Below are 18,239 nucleotides of genomic sequence, written 5' to 3'. Positions count from 1 at the left end.
TTGTATTTTGTTTAATTTTGTGGAAAAATATAGTTTTAAGCTGCTTGTGTTATTTGGTAGGTTCTAATTTACAGTTTAAGTTGAATTATATTAAGTTCAGTTATATAATGAAAGTAACAGTAGTATTAGTAGTAGGAGTAGTGGTAGTAGTAGGAGTAGTAGCAGTACCACCTGTAACAAGACTGCATGTCCTTTAGGGAATGAAAGTGAATGTAAATAATTCAAGTCTTTTATAAATTCAAACAAAACTTGAAACGAATTAGACATACATACAGATTTAATAAAATAAAAGTGTTTGAAGTATATGAGATTAGCACTAATGGAATTTAGAATGTAGTGATGCCTAGTGATTTATAAAGTGAGAAAAAGCTAGGATAAATAGGATAAAGCTGTAGTATATGCAATCTTAAACATATGGTTTTGTGATTCTGCTTGACCAAGAATTATATTATATTATATTAATATTCTAATATTATTGCCATTATTAGTTTATGTTATGTGTCTATTTCCTGAAAATGTTCTTAATATGCTGCAGTGGTGATGAAATAAGTTTTAATTTAGAGAATTATTTTTTATTCTTTGCTTAACTGAAGAATATGTACAGTACCACCACTACTATATGTCTAGGACACAAATAATGCTCATGAAAGAATAAAAATAGTTGGAATATACAAAGTGAAATATCTCACCAAAATTACCAATCAAAAAAACAACAATTCACTTTTTGTACCAGCTGGAAGGTGATGGAAGTATGGCATAAGAACTCAAGTGCAAATTTAATTAACCTTGGGTTATGTTATTTTAAACCTCACACACATACTGTATACAATTTCTTCTATTCTAATGAATGTTTGTGTCACATACACACCATAGGCTGTGTTAAATCACAACTAGTATGAAAACCTTAAAAAAGGCAATTCAAAAAGTTAATTGATACTGTTTCAATAATAAATTGTTAAGGGCTACGGAAAACAGAATTCTGCTAGAACTGTAATTATTTTCTGTGAAAAAAAAAATCAAACAGCAAGCTTAACTCTGCAGTAATTGTTACAAAGGCCAGTCTGAAAATTGATTTGTAAAGCTCTAGTGGAGCATTTAATTCCTGGCATATTGTTTTTTAAATCCTCTACAAGCAGGGTCACCCCAAAACTCTTTCCGACAGGTCATAAAGGCTATAGGAGTAAATGCAGGTTTAAATACCTTGGATTTGAACTACAGTATACTCTTACAGTATAGATAAAACTGAGAACTCTGGAAGAAGGCTTTGAGAGGAAACGCAAATGATTAGTAAAATCTGAAAATCTGTTTCTTGCATATTATTATTACTTTATATGATCTCAATCTTTTATTTAGTTTGTTTCTTGCATGAATTTTGCCTTATCAGAAAGCCACTCTGTTATATTGAAGAGATTGTACGTGACAAATCAAAACTGTAGATTTTAAGTCTTATTAAGTCTAGAAATAATGGTATATATTAAATTCTAAGTGCATTTTTCAGATTCACCTGAATCTGAGATACTGTCAGGAATTTACAGTGTTATATTACCGTGTTATATATATACATTTCCTGTGTTGTATTTTATATTTAGATTTTATGCTTATTTGGAGTTCTGAAGTGTTTTCAAGAAAGTAAAATACTATAGTTTCATTCAATCATAAAGAAGTCAAAAACAAACTGTAACAGGGGCGTTAAATGGATTTGAGATGCATTTGAGATAAAAGGGTGCAGCTGTGCAGTGACTGTACCCGTTATTAACATTGAGGACAAGATAAAATCCTGTCCTGCAGACCCAGAAGACACATGCCAAGTAACGTGTCTCTGTCATGCCATGACCTGGGAACCCCCAGGTTCCTGTATAATTAATAGAGAACTTCACTGATTTTGGAGCAGGGTCAAGAGGCACACTCACAGCTGAGGAGTTCAGCAGTCTGGATTCAGACTGGTGATTTTCATATTGTAGGATTCCAGGAGAAGATATTTATGAAAAATGCAGCCCCTGGTAAAACATTACTGAGACATCCATTTGTGTACCTTATCTCACTGGAAATATCCTAGAGGGATTACTAGTAAACAGATAAAATAAATGATATGATATAATTTATATAGTACTATATAATTTATACAAATTATAATAAACTAGCATACATTATAATATAAAGAAAAAAATTACACCAAACAACAAAGCAGAAATGTGTTTTCCATTTCTGTACTAGTCAAGAGTAATGACCACTTGTATTTTGTAATCGATATATGAGGCTTTCTATGTTAAAATCAGAAATAAAATTATTTGTAATAATTAATGCAGCACAGCTAATAATTTATGAGACAATAAGAGACAGTCAATCTATACCATTTACAAACTGTTTTTCATCAGCATTTGAAAAACATTCAATAGGAATCTGTACATATTATTACACAAATATTACATTTTGTCAATGAATCCAGTAAATAATACAGTTATTGCTGCCATTTTAAGTATAAATAGTGTGTACATCTATGGCACAAAAAATGCAAGTTAGATACAGATATGCCTCCAAGACATATGTCTTGAAGGCATATCTTTATTTATATCTGTTCCCCTAACACACTCTATAAGGGGAATTACAGATTTAGTTCTAAAATCCAAGCCCCCAGCACCAAAAACTAAAAATAATCAAGCTCAAGACAACATATGTAAATGATATCTACATTTTTTAAAGATTTTAATCAAACCTTAAGTGCTTTAACTTTTCACTTTTATGGGTGAAAAAAATGTCAGCAAAAACAGCAAAGAACAAAATAAATTAATGTATGCACTAATTCTATTTGCTGTGGCAAGCCTAAAAGAGTTAAGGTTCACAAAATTGCTTTGGCAATTAGTTGAATGGTGTGTTTTTTTCCAATAATGGTTTATATGATTTCAGAATAAATACACCTGAAGTCACTATAAGGTCTTTCAGTTAGGTAGTGATTTTCAAGCAAAGTTTCAACTATGAAGACTACTTGGCTTTCAATTCAAATCAAAGACAAAGTTGTGGAAAGACACAGATCGGGAAAAGAGTATAAAATAATTTTAAGGCTCTGCAAGCACTTTGAGCATGATGTAAGTGATCATTAAAAAGTGAAAGATTTATCATATCACCCAGACACTGTTTAGATCAGGTTGTACCTCCAAACAGTGCAGGATGAAATTTATTACAGATGTTACCATGAGATCACTGGTGACTTTGAAAGAGATACAGTGTTCAATGGTTGAGAAGGGAGAAAAAATCAATTAAAGTTGGTCTGTATAGTAAAGTGCGAAGAAAGAAGTCATTTCTTAAAAAAACTCTCAGATCCCACATGAAGTTTGCAATGAAGCATTTATATGGCTATCAAAAGTATTCACTCCCTGGAGCTATTTCAAAATTTATTGTGTTACACTATGGAATCATAATATATTTAATTTGGACTTTTTGCCACTGATTGACACAAAACACTGTATAATGACACACCTAAATAGGCACCACCTGTGTGCAACTCCCAACAAAAACTACATAATAAAGGGGAAGGAACATTCAAAGCAAATATAGGATAGGGTTATTGAAAAAAAAAATGTGTATACATGATTTGTTATTTAATGAAACAGAACATCATTCGAAAGGGGAGAATACTGTATATTGTATATGTAATACATTTTTGAGAGATTATGCAGAGCATAATCTCTATAGTAAGTTGTTTACTATAACTTGTACTACAGTAGATGTAGAGGTTTCATAGAGGACCTGTCCAACTATCAAATACTAAATTCTGTTTTATTTTAAAGAAGCCATATAGATAAAAGAGCTTTACTAGATATAAACAGTGGCCTTTTTTGGCAGACACTTATGATAAATGTGTCATTTTTACTAAAATTAACATCTGCATGGTTGTTATGTGTATTTGACAGATAGTTACTTCAAATAGCAGCTGCACATACCCCCAGGGAGGATGCCTTTATATCCGGCTAGTTCAGAACCATATGAAAATCAAATTTGCTTTGCAAGTTGATTTACAAATATTGGTTTGTGAGCATGTGTGGTGATAACAGTGACTGTCTAGGCTACTGAATATCAATGCTTGAATAACAAAGGTAAGAAACTAATGAGACTACTTCACTGTGATGTAAGCCAGCTGATTATTGGAATTTTATTTTGTATTTTGTTTTTAAAAATGGGTAGATTAAACATTCATTTTTCAGAGGAAACATTTGCATTAATGGAATTACTTAGATCAAGTTATTTACTTAGAGACACACAGGAGACAACAACATCATAAATATTTTTATCAAATGATTATTTGACTTAAATTAATCATGTTTTTTTCTCGACAGAACGAAAACGTAAACCACTTCTCTTTTAAAGTGATATTGTGTCTGTCCCAGGTCCTCAATTGACTGATCCAATTAGAATGCAGAATTCCTTTCATTCTTGTATCTCCTAATCAGCTAATTAGGCCAGCTCAGGCAGTTACAACAAAGTGTCAATCAATAATGTATTTACAGACCTTCACTGCCAGAATTTTATCACTCATACTCGGGGCAACTTTCCCGGTTATGGTGTAACACGAGCAAGTCCTTGCTGTGAATTATTAGCATATGAACATTAATATTTTCAAACCTTTTCACCTGTAATACGGCTGATTAGTGTAAGATAGTTAAATATTAACTGGTGAAATGGAAACATGTATATACTGTAAAAAATATCTACAGTATATCTTATAATGAACACTTGAAAGATGTTTAAGGACAAAACAGCTGTTTAACAAAACACAAATATTTGCAGTTTGGTGATGTTCTAAAGATAGTCAGTAAGAATCTGAATCAGTTTTAGGATACTCTACGTGTTTTGTTATTAGTAAAAATGTGTTGTTGGATTCCATTTCAGTTCTATCATACAGCCTAAACAACAAGCCCTTGATCCCACACAATACTTGAGCTTTTTTTACTCTCACCAAAACCAAATGGTTCTAAAGTTGGGCAATTACTATAATATCCTCATCTCACAAAGAAAGTTGTTGTTACTCAAATAGCATGAGGATTTGGAATCTGGAAACCTTCTGGAATCCTGTTATATCTTGATGATCCTGCAGGAAGGACAGTTAGGTCCCAGGACTTGATCTATGTGGTGTAGTCAGATTGCTGAATCACTAACTACAAATGGAGTTCTGTAGCAATTAGAGACTTCTGCCGAGACCAAACTTTGACCTCCCCATCGATTTGTCTGTTGTATGTAACAATCAGCATATCATTCTGCATAGCTGCGCCACACTTACTGATGTTCACCAGGGAGACCTAATCACAACCTTGAAGAAAATTCAGCGCTGCTGCTCAGAAATCTCCTTAAAATGTCTTAAATCCCGCTTCCAACACAACAATGACAATGACAATGATTTTAAACATGGTTTTCACATTGTCATCTGAAAATTCAAAACAAGAAATTGCACAAAATTCTGTTATTATGCTGTTTTAAAACAATCCTATTAAATATTATACCTGAAGAACATCAATAATTATTGCATTCAAAGCCTTTAAGATCCTTTTGTTTTGTTTTGGTCATCTGCAAATTAATTGATCTCCATTACTGATCTTGACTTCTAAAACGTTATCTTACATCTTAAAAATCACAAGGATCTATTCTTAGTTTCTCTACTGAAAGTACTTCACTGTTTAGTTTGGATTACCAATTGACTTGGAAAGCAAGGTATGTTTATCTGTATAATTTGCAGACAGAAGGAATTTCATAGATGACATTTAAATCCACTCTCTGGCAAAGTTATTTGGAATCAGTTCTGTTCGTATAAAGTTATCATGAATAGCTTCACTTTACCCTGTAGCAGACTAATCCTGACTAGAAAAATCTCACAGTCAATTTTGATCTGCAGAACAGTGAGTGCTGATTCTGTTACAAGTTATCTTGGTATTGACCTTGTACAACCTATTGCTTCAGTGGTTCAAAAGACCCAAGATAACAAAGACTATACTTTCTAGAATAAACTGACAGATAATCACTCCGTATTGTACTGGCAAAAATCGGTGATATAACATTGCATACAATAGGATTACTTTTATATTCATCACACTTGTCTTGTATCTCAGATCTTCGTGAACTCTGCAAAGATTATGACTCAATATTTTTTGTGCATGTTAATTAGATTTCAGTATTTTGTAGCCAAACTGCATACCAATGAACAATGTCCAGAACAGGCTATGGCCAGAAGAATAGTAGAAAATCAAATAAAATAGAAAAAAGCTTCCAAACACCCTAAAAAAACACTACCGAGAGGATTTCTGTCACCTTGGAAAATCTAGACTCCTAATTTTATCACTCCAGTACAAAAGAAATCAGGTCACAATATTTAATTGTAACCCAATCAACCTTTACTAATGTAATGTCACTTTTACTTAACATAAATAAATGAAAAATCTCTTTGCTCACAAAGTGCAAGCTTAAAGGAAAGGAGTACTCTAATATTGTGTTAGGATGATGAAAATGGAGTGTTTGATTATACTGAATTTTAATGAGTTGAAAATATAACTGGGATCACATTTTTGAAGTGACAGACTTTAGTCAAATTGCATCAATTCAATAGTTTTTAATTTGTCACATTCTCTTCTGTAACAGAGTGGCTCCAATAATTCTCAAAGGTTTGTCTTTTAACATTTTATTTGATTTTTCTGTAGTATTTATTGCATTTTAAGAATAATATACATCCTTTGAAAGCCCAATTGTGTCACACCATAAATAGTAAAAAACTATAGAAAAACTGATTGAATTAAATTACTTAACTACTTATAGCAATATAAGAATTTTGTATGTTCTAAGATACTAGTTCAATATTAACCAGTGTAACCCATTTGTAATTTCTCATATTTTTTATAAATTTGTATAACAAACAGGAAAAGGGCAATGGTATGGTAATCAAGATCTAGATCACCTGTATGAATTACCGTTTATTTAATTTCTCATTAAATATATTATTATCTTTAGCACTTTTGTTTGACTAAATTTAATCATATGTTTAATGATAGCTAGTGCACAAAATACAATAGGAGTGGATTATATTCTTTAGTATTGAATTTAATCTGTTAAAAAGAATATACTACATACTGTACCCAAACATCAGTATCCTGTAAATATTAGAGTTCTTCCATATATTATCTTAATACTGAATAACTGGACCCTTCTTTTAATTACATTCCTTTATGGAGTGACACAATATTGATTTTAAAATAATATAGCAGTACTGTTTATATACATTCGTCCCTGTATTTTCATCATAAAGCTTTGTAGCAATGCTACAGGAAATAATTAAATACATTACAGAACATGCTAATGTAGAAACTGACAGTTTGCATACTTGCATATCTTGACTCTTAATAATGATAATAATATATGTGTAAATTAATACATTCAATAATAAGAAAAAGCGATCTGTTCAAACTACTTGTGGTCCCAGCGCTACTGTGTAGAATCACAATTATTGTTTTTTTTATTACCAATTGTATTCTTACTGATGTTGTCTAACATTTAACTGCTCGCTCTTTCCTTGTTTCTGAAAGGCTAACAGACTTTCTACCAGTTTATTCTTTTGCTAAAAATGTGTTTTTCTTTGTCAATTACCACAGGTTTAGTCCCTATGAATGGTATAACCCCCACCCATGCAATCCTGACTCCGACGTGGTGGAAAACAATTTTACCTTGCTAAATAGTTTCTGGTTTGGAGTTGGAGCTCTCATGCAGCAAGGTACACGATTCAGCCTGCTCCTCCCTTTGGACACATGTCCCACTTTTTTGCTGGGGGTAACTGCTCTTTCAGGCCCATAATGCTTGCATGGGTGCCTCTGTGCATGTAGCTAGTATTAGTACTTGTTTCCACAAAAGGTAACATGAGAAGGAAATGGTTTCAAACTGTGATTACTGATAGTTAAGTCTTCATTCCCCTGTCATGCATGCACTGCCATCATTTTTTTTCAACAGGTTCTTTTAATGCAGGTAAGTACTGTATCAGCTGAAAGGAAAAGTATACTGTTTCTTAGCCTGCATTTTTCTGTAAAAAATAATCACATCTTCTGAACCCATTTTTGTCTTTGATAAATTAATGAGCTATAATTAGACATCACTGGGATGAAACATTGGTTTCATTTAAATCTGATGTCAAAGCTGCATGCTGGTAAATGCGTTGCATTTTTGTTTTAATTTGTATCAAATGCAACCTACTGAAAAGTTATTCACCTTTTTGAAAAGATTATGGAATTATATATCTGACTAGTTAAAAATTTAGTCTCCTGACTATAGATAAAATGTTTTTTCTTAACTTTGTTTAAAAAAAAACTTTTTAGAACATATTCTGCTTTTTTATAAGTAAAACCACTTGTGACTGCAAATAACAATTTAAGTCACTGTTATGCATGCTGTAAAATGCAATTACGCATGACTGTATGATTGTCGTATTAGACATTATAAAGCAATGCTTATCACCGTTAAGGAGCAAAACCAGACTAGATACTCACCAATTATCTGAATAAGCTAAGGCTACAAGTAATGCAACTTATTTTACTGCAGTAACATTCAGATATTTTGTTTAATTACAAATTATGTGAACAATTCTCAGTCTGGATTTTTAAGTGATATTTAAGGTAAAGTCCATGTTTTTTCATCAATTTACCTAAACCAAATAAGTCAATTTTTCACATTAAAAGAATATTTTTGTTGATTATTCAAAGCTTATCTGTAAGCAAGAGTAAGAGTAAAGCAAAATAAATTCTGCCCGTTAAAGTATTATATAATTATATTATATTATTATTATATTTATTTTGAGTGTTATTCTTCAGTAAACTGGAAATATACTGTTATTATTCAGAATATTTTAATTTGAAGTGATTGTGATATACTGTATATGTAGAAATTAACTATGTAAAAACAAGGAAGTCAGAATGGTCTATACTGTCTTTGCTATGTATTTGACTATGTCTGTCCTAGTATTTTGATCTGTGGATCTTGAATGTATAGTCCAATTTGTCAGGTAGGGACAAAGGTTGAGAAGATGTGATTACATCAATGGTACAACCTAGGTTAAATGAGGATACTGTTCCTTTTGGCATGTGCCTATCATTGCACAAGACTACACTGTAGAGAGGCCCCCCTGTCCATGGCTTGCCAACCCCCAGAAAACGGTGGGATGTAGTGTTGGACATGACGTTACCTTGGGTACATGACAGTCAGCCCCAACCAGGCTCTGTTTCAGTGACCTACATGATACCATCTCTCAGGTACATGGGTAAGATATGAACTTGTGGTTAATGTGACCTCAGCATCAGAGATTCCCACTGTTCTTTCTTTCCCAGTCTGTGGTTTTGTAATGTTCTGCTGTCAATGAGCAGAGTGGACCGCTGAGCATCCTGGGTAATGTTCTTACTTTTCAATCATGTCTAACTGTGCAACTGGCAGGGCCGAGGGAGCAAGAGAACCAAGGTATATTTCTTTTCTTCCTTACAGCATTCTAGGCAGAAGTCTGGAGCTGGAGTTGGCTGTCATGTCCAAACTCATTCCTTGAGTAACAGGAACATGGACTGTGAGAAAGCCTTAAAGACAGAATTAAACCCTATACCAATTTCTACTTTTTACATCTTCTAAAATATAAAATTCTTTGACTTTACCACAGTCTGTTACCTGTTGCTTCAAGAACAAATCTGCAAGATTGCAAGATTACAACTTCTAACAGCTTCTCTTTGCTTGAACGGAACCCCATTGAACAATCCCCCTTCCTCCACTCATATTTTCTCATTAATCTTGCATGTAATATTTACTAATCCTAAATTATATTTATTGTTTTTCACATTTATTCCAAAGATCTAAAAGTACTTTTACTGCTTTCATTCTATTTGATTAACTAAACTGAATTATCGCAAAGTTTATCTATAATTTTTGGTGAGAAAAATAAATTTTGTAACAACATTAATAATATACAAAGCAAACATTTACTGAGTTACAGCAAAGTATATAATCTGTTTTCTTTCAATTTGATTCAGTTGTCATCTGGAGAATACATAGTTAGACTATATTGAGAGCAGACAACTCCATCTCTTGTTTCTCAGATAAAGAAAAGCTTCTATAGCAGAGATGACAAAAAAAGTATGTTTTCTTTCAATCTGCTTTAATTGTTTACTGTACAATTCAGTTTGAGTGCATCATGAGCAGGCAACTCCAGCCAGCACTGAGTACAGAACAGTTACACTGTGTTCACTAAGTTTTGAAACTACAGTATATCATTTATCCTGAATATTTGAATTGTATCATGAAATAAGGATGTGATTAATCATTTGACTGTGGTATGAGCAACGTGCAAATATTCAGTTATGAGATGAACTTTTGGTTGCCCCCCCAAAAAAGAAAAGGTGTGGGTTCTAAGGTTTCTAATGGCTCAAATACAAAACACACAATCAAAGAGCTGTATGCAATGAAAACATAAAGTGACAATAAAAAATGATAATCCAGAGATTAGCTACTAAGCAATGAATTAAATTCTTTCTTATTTAACATTTTAATGCAGATTAATAGAATCAGGGCACCAGACATGTGACCGCCAGGCCTTGTACATGACGAAAGAAATGGCTCTCTAATTAATACAAATTGCATAGATTCACTTTGCAGCACGACTCAAACCCGCTGTTGCAGTGGGAATGACATTGTGGAAATTCAAAGCTGTGTATGCAGAATGCTTCTGTATGGCACTGTCGTAGTGCAAAGGGCAGCCACGCCTTCTGCCTTGCATAGAAATGACCAATTTAATGAATCATTGGGCTGCTTATGGGTGTTTATAATGTACCATTTTCAATCTCCATTTCAAGGTAATGCTTCTACGTTCTGTCTCATTTAATTAATTGCATCAGAAGTCAGACTTGTTTCCCTGACACTTTTACTTTCTCTGTTAAAGAGGACTATCAGCTCAGATTTAAAAAATCGACAATTATAAAGCTTAATAGCATCACTACTATAAAGTTGAATTGTGCTAGATACTCACATTTTACTACTGCTGAAATGGTTTCTTTTCTGATTTTTCTTTCTCCATATTTGGTATGAATATGAATGAATATGGTGTGCTGCATCTGGGATTTGCAGCAGATTCTGTCATAGTGGTCTGTAAACAATGTGTGTATTCCAGAAAACTAAATTTCATAAGATATCCTTTATGCAGATTTTTACACATTTTCATTACATGCAGGTAAGAGACAGTTTCCTGAAAAATCATGTCTTAATTACCCAGAGAAGGTGTGTTGGTCTAAGTACCTCTAATTCTTTTTAACTGATTTATGGGTGTCAAGGACTTAAATATATAAAAAAGCAATGAAAACAATATATGCAAATCATCACTAAAACCACTAAGAGAATTAAAATTGTGATAGCTATTTAGGTCCATAATGTGACCTTAATTACATTATTCATAACCAAAAATATTGAATAAAGGTATGCCTTCATATTGCATCTTGGATCTGTTCTTAAAATGAAAACCAATGACCTCTAATTCCAGGGCCTCTTCCTTGTCTATGACTAAAATTATATTTTCGTGAGTAAAAAGCATAGTGGCTTGTCTATGTACTAGACCTGACTGGGTCAAGCTGTTCTTCCATGGGTAATTTAAGTCTATTATGGTATACTAAATGTGAGTTCCAAGTTTTCAATGTTAATGGTATCATACAGATTTCAGTCTGTTTCTAACCACCATATCTAGTCTGGTCTTAATCAGCTTTGACAAGATTCTTTCCTTCACTGGTCCATTTCAACTTTTTCAACAGTTTATGAGTAAGGTCATTTTAATACCAGTTTCATGTTTACGAGATAATGAAACTATTTGGTTGACAAAATCTCCTCCTTTCTACTAGGTTCTGAGCTCATGCCCAAAGCCCTTTCTACTAGGATTGTTGGAGGTATCTGGTGGTTTTTCACACTGATCATCATTTCATCATATACTGCTAACCTAGCAGCCTTTCTAACAGTGGAGCGCATGGAGTCACCAATTGATTCAGCAGATGACTTGGCAAAGCAGACCAAAATTGAATATGGAGTAGTGGAAGATGGAGCAACAATGACTTTCTTTAAGGTAGGTTACTTGAGTAATCTGTGAATTTTTTAAAGGCAGTCAAATATGTCCTGACACTTTGCAGGACATTGCTTCAGTATGAAGAGATCCCTGCACATCAAACTGGATTCAGGGTAAGAATGCTTTGTTTCAAAACCTCTGTAATTGTTACTGGTAACAGTTATTGTTAAAGAAGGTATGAATGAATATTCAGATATATTAACATCCACATTATGTCACATTTACATACATTTGTTTGAAATATGTACTGTAACAATATATATTAGTATGATTATTTGAAGGAAGAGAGAATCTCACATTTTAAGAATTTTTCATACTACTTTGGGATATTATTATGAAAAACCCATATCTATATATTGGAATTTTTAAGACAAATAATTTCTCTCTTACCTCCTTTTAAACTATCCATTTGAAAATCTCAATGTCTTATAGCTGAGACAGGCAAATGGTAGCATAGAAACAAACAGCACTTTGAGTATAATGTATACCAGAAAACTGGGGACTGTAGTACAGTTCCTAATAGAGTATGTAATAGGTACGTATATTATAGTAATACGTTTTTCCATTTTCCATTGTTATAAACAAAGTTAAAGTTCGTTGCAAACATATTCAGACCCTTCCTATTGTGTCCTGTTTTGTGAAATTATAAATTTCATAAATTTCACCTTTTGGTATTGTTTTTGTGGGAAGGTTGTAATCACAGGACTAAAAATTACTTATTAAATACTTTTGTATCTAACAATGTTTCACTCAAATTGATGCAGTATAGTACTCAGCAGTATAAATTTGCACAACTATATGTAATTTTGGATAAAATAATATCAAATAAAAATAAAAGTAATAAGAGTCTGTCAGCATCATGGATTTGTGGACAGCACTCTTCCATAGAAGTTTAACAATAAGATGTGTTCCATTGCTAACCTGTTAGTTTTAACAGGGTAAGATATTGAACTATTATTCAAACCACTGGAAACACGTATTTCTAAAACTAGTATTTTTTGCATGAGACTGTGCTTGGTGGCCCAGATTTAAATTATGTTTGACAAACTTTCCATGTATCTATTTAGTCATGTATCAACCATATTACATGAATTAAACAACTATGTATTTTAGTGAAGCTGCAATATTGTAGTAGGTACTGAATAAATAATTGGTTCACTGAAAAAATGTTTTTATTATCTAAATTTTGTATCCCCTCTTCAATGAGATTGTGAATTAAAACAATTATAATTATGTTTGAACATAGTATTTCAGTATTTCTCGGAAAGCAATGATGGCAGTTATTATGCTTGTGAATAACAACATTTACCAATTCAGTTTAGTTAAGTGAAGTGTTCTACAATACAGTGTTGAAAATGTTTTGACACATAGCAGCTGTTCTTTGTTATTATAATTATTTTTAGTATTTCCACTAATGGCGTCAAAGTTAATTTGAGAAGAGCAACATACTGTAAGATGTGCCATTTGTTTATAACAACACATTTTGTTCAGTCAAATCAGAATTCATTTACACGTTTAACATAATCTTCTTATTAATTGACGGAGGTTGTTACAGACTTGCATTTATAAAACTAATGTGTATTTGAAAAAAAAACAATAGTCTTAAAGAGTCCTTATGAAGCCATATGACAAAAATACATTAACATTTTATTTATTGAAAACATCACAAATTTTTTGCATGGAAAGGCACCTTGAATTTTCTCTTTGTACAGGCTTTAGAATTTTCTACCAATTGTTTTTTATTGATAACCATTAATACTACATTTACAAAAAGTTTTACAATTGAAAAAAAAAGCAAAACTAAATTACAATATTTGGTGTAAGCCTTAATTTAGTTAAATATTCAGTCGGCTCTAGAATGGTTATGAATATTAGTCACTGATACTTCTTGCATATGGACCATTGTTTGCAGACTGAGCTTTGAATCTGGATAAATTTTAAAATAATGAGGAGTCTTTGGTAATGCAGTTTAAAATAAACATATAATGCCACAAAGTTGCATGTATACTTTCAAGTCGGTTTTGTTAAGTATTCATATTTGACAAATAAAAAAGCTATGTTTAATCCTTAGCTATTTTTTACAAACAAAATACTTTTTTGTGTATAGAAAAAAAGTAATTATATAGAAATAGAATGAATTACAGTGATGTTTATATGTTATTTGGCCTGTAGCACAATATGCATTAGATGACAGCAGAACCCTGAGGAGACAGTGCCGCAATACATTCCAAGCAAATGTTGCTTATAGGGAGAACGGTTAGGTAATGCCCATTGCACTTAGATTTAATTGGCACAATGTACCTAGAAAAAAAGCTACAGGCATTTTAATTGCTTTCATTATAAATACACAATTGGTACTTGACTGCTGTGCTTATCAATCCATATTGCATTGTGAGGTTTTGGCACATACTGACCTTGTTGTTTGGTTTTACATACTGTACATGAAAAAAAAGCCATATGAACTTTAAATAGATCTTCACATTTTAATGTTTAAAAACATTACCAGATCTTTCCTAATTTGGGAAATATTTTTGTTGCTAAAATATATCCTTTGCAATTAGCCTGTTGTGTTTACGTAGAAACAACCATTCATGGACAATGATCTTTTAATATTGGAACTGAAATTAGTCAGATTTCATCCAGTATGAAATGTGTTGAAAATCACAATTGCCTATCATGCAGTTTTGTATTACAGACAAATTGGAACAAGCTTAAATACCGCCATTAGTTAATCTTAAAAATAGGCTGCATGGCAAGACTAAAATTGGCTACAATGACACTAGAGAAAGTTGGACATGAATTTCATTAGAACATACTTACTCAGTTTACTGCTGATCTTCATAAAATGTAAAATAAATCACAAATGACGAATAATACAGTATATCATCAATTTAGTCGTCAGTCTACAGCTAGATGAACGTCTGTCCAAAATTCTTCCATTAACCATTATCAGTACCTGTCCTAATCAGGTTATTCTTCTTACCTAACTGGATGTATTCTTCTAGTGTTTGGTCTCTTGTGATTATACAGTAAGTTGCTATCTTATTTAGACTGTCTTATTTTGTGATGTGTCCATCACATTAGCATTTTGCTTCCATATCATTTTTTTATTCAGGCCTGAGACTTACATGTGTTACAATGTGTTGTGTTTTTTGTAAATTGTGCTTCATTCTGTGAAGTGTCAAAAATTGTTTGTAAACATAAGTATTCTCTCTTGTAATTATAAGAGCTCCTAATACTCGTTGCATGTTCAGATTGCTTGTCCTAATATAGTACTTTCAGGTGGTCCACGGTGTTGAACTCAGTTCTGAATCTTGAAAGCGCATTGTTTGGCTAGAATCTTGAAAGAATAATGTGCCGTGCACTATCATTTTAATAATAAATATCCATTCTACTTCTTTTAGTTCTTCAATTCTTTAGTTCTGTTTATTTGTTATTGTAATTACACAATTCGAATTTGGAATATTGGTAAATTAAATTGTTTAGGTGATGGTACTATAATATTTCAGATCACAATTTTATATACACTGTACACATTCGTTTTTTAGTGTAGTTATTAGGACATTCTGAAATGAATATATACAGGCATTCTGATGCCCTGAAATAAACATAGCATCTTTCAACTTGATTATGTACTACTGTTTGGACCCTGAGTTCAGTCATAAGATCATACAATAGGTTACACGGGTGAGAAGGCCATTTGGCCTATCTAGCCTATTTGGTAGTTAGTAGCTAATTAATTCAAAGATCCCATCCAACTGTTTCTGAAATAAAACCAGATTATTAGCTGCATGCCTGGGTAGCTTGTTCCGTACTCCACCATCCCTTTGGGTAAGTGGCTCTTGTTTTCACTTTTCAGTGCACTTCCACATAATTTCCACTTGTTCATCTTGTTCATGATCATTGTTTACTCTGCAGAGGTCCACCATGTCTGGGTTGTTTTTTTCAGTGCATTTGGCAATTTTGAATATTCTCTGTTCTCTGTTCAAGACTTAAAAGGTTCAGTTTGTTCAGCCTGTCAGTGTAAGACGTTCTTTGAAGTCCCAGAATGTATGTTGTTGCTCTTCTCTCAACTTCCAAAGCTGCAATATCTTTTTTGTAACATAGTTACCAAAATTGTATACAATATTCTAAATGAGGCCTATCTAGTGCGTTATACAATTTTAACATGGCATGCTTTGATTTGAATTCTACACTTTTCCCTGTATACAGTAGCCTATCATTTCTTTGCCTTTTTATTCCTTCCCCACATTGCCCGGAAGATGTAAGCTAACTGTCGACATAAACAAGTCTTTTACATACATTGCGTATTCTAGCTCAGTGTTTCCTATTTTGTATAGTTTATATTAGCATGCATTACTTTTTGTCTGCCCAGTTCATCTAAATTTATTCCCATCTTTTGTCTTTTTTTAATCTTAAGTGCACTTAATATTTCATTGCTTTGTGCTCTAGGCATCTACTCCACACATCTTCATAATTCAAGTGTGATTTAAAACATCTTATGTACAATGCACAATAAACATAATGCACAGTGTTTTGGTTGACCCATCAAATTCAGTATGAAATGGCCTGTCAACTCATTTGTCCTTGATACTGGATCACTTGCTTGGGGTGCTCCTTACAAATGTTAAGAATTTTTCAATGCCCGTGATTTTCTGCTTTTTTCTGCATGTGCCAACCTACAGATTATGCTGAAACACCTAATCACATTTCACAGAATTATTCAATCTAACCTTCACATGCACAATTCTGAAAAGTTAGGTCCAATCTTTCAGTGAGGCCTGGGACAGAACTTAAATATATACTGTACTGTATATGTCTTATAGTTTTGTTACATGTTAACTATTTCTTTAGAAACTACTTCACAGTTTCTCATTTTTGTAGGTAAATATTCATCATTATTTCAGACTGGGGTAAGATATTAAATAAATTAATGTATTAAAGATAGGTTTGCTGGTTTTCAAAAGTGGCGTATTCCTAAACAATGCTTGGTAATGGTATGTCATTGCTCATCAAAATGTAATAATGATAATAATTCCTTACACTTACATAGCGCTTTTCTGAACATTCCACTCAAAGAACTTTTCAAGTACTGGGAATGCCCCTCCACCATCACCCATATGCAGCACCCACATGGATGATGAAACGGCAGCCATAGTGCACCAGTACGTTTACCACACATCAGCTATCAGTGGGGAGCAGAACAGAGTGATAAAGCCAATTCATAGATGGGGATTATTAGGAGGCCATGATTGATAAAGGCCCATGGGAAATTTAGCCCGGATGCCGGGGTAACACCCCTAGTCTTTTCGAGAAACACCCTGGGATTTTTAACGACCACAAAGAGTCAGGACCTTGGTTTTACGTCTCATCTGAAGGATGGCACCTTTTTACAGTATAATGTCCCTATCACTGAGCGCCCCTTACTGGCCCCTCTAATATCTCTTCCAGCAGCAACCTTAGTTTTTCCCAGGAGGTCTCACATCCAGGTATTTACCAGGCTCACACCTGCTGAGCTTCAGTGGGTTGGCAGTTATAAGTTGCAGGGGTGGCTTAAATGTGTGCAGACTACAGTACCTTGCTATCGGATCATTGACATTATTTGGTGGTTATTAACCCCCAAAAGCTTTATGAACATGGCCATACTGTACACCTAGAAGGGAATCTTTTTGAGATTTTTGTATGCACTTAAAAGAAAAGAAAAGAAGCTCCCTGCAGTTTATGTAATTATTGACTCAGATTTGTTCTGGGAAAATACACTTTTAATGATAGCTAATTATGAAAATGCCAGCATGGGATACTTTTTTTAGGCAGTTTGAAATAGCATTCTTTTTATGGTGGTAACATCCCTATGGACTTACAACAATAACTCTAAATTATTTAATAACTGCTACCACTGTGTGTCTCACTTATTAGCTAATATAATTACATCTTATTAGGACCCAAGAAATGCTATTATTTTTCACTCTTATTCCCTTGGTTGTTGATTTCTAAGTGAGAAGCTTACTGTTTTTCTTAAGACATTACCTAGAAGTTAGAAATATACAGTAAGTTGTTTTGCTGTTTTAAGGGAGGGAGCAAAGTACTGGAAACATTCTTGCATAGCCTGAAGACTAAAAGAAAAAAAATATTGGATAGTTTT

The 18,239-nt window shown here is 33.0% G+C and overlaps 1 protein-coding gene across 1 annotated transcript in view; it reads left to right on the top strand.

Annotated features, from left to right (window-relative positions):
• grik2 (glutamate receptor, ionotropic, kainate 2) overlaps window positions 1-18,239 on the top strand; it is a 272,439-nt gene that overhangs the window by 198,611 nt on the left and 55,589 nt on the right. Inside the window, exons 13-14 of the mRNA XM_088906563.1 lie at window positions 7,626-7,744; window positions 11,880-12,097. Of these exons, the coding sequence (XP_088762689.1) occupies window positions 7,626-7,744; window positions 11,880-12,097 (337 nt within the window). The remainder of the gene's footprint in view (window positions 1-7,625; window positions 7,745-11,879; window positions 12,098-18,239) is intronic.

Source organism: Atractosteus spatula, chromosome 2 (assembly GCF_055471065.1).
Source record: "Atractosteus spatula isolate fAtrSpa1 chromosome 2, fAtrSpa1.hap1, whole genome shotgun sequence".
Taxonomy (NCBI): domain Eukaryota; kingdom Metazoa; phylum Chordata; class Actinopteri; order Semionotiformes; family Lepisosteidae; genus Atractosteus; species Atractosteus spatula.
This window is presented reverse-complemented; position numbering and strand designations above follow the sequence as displayed.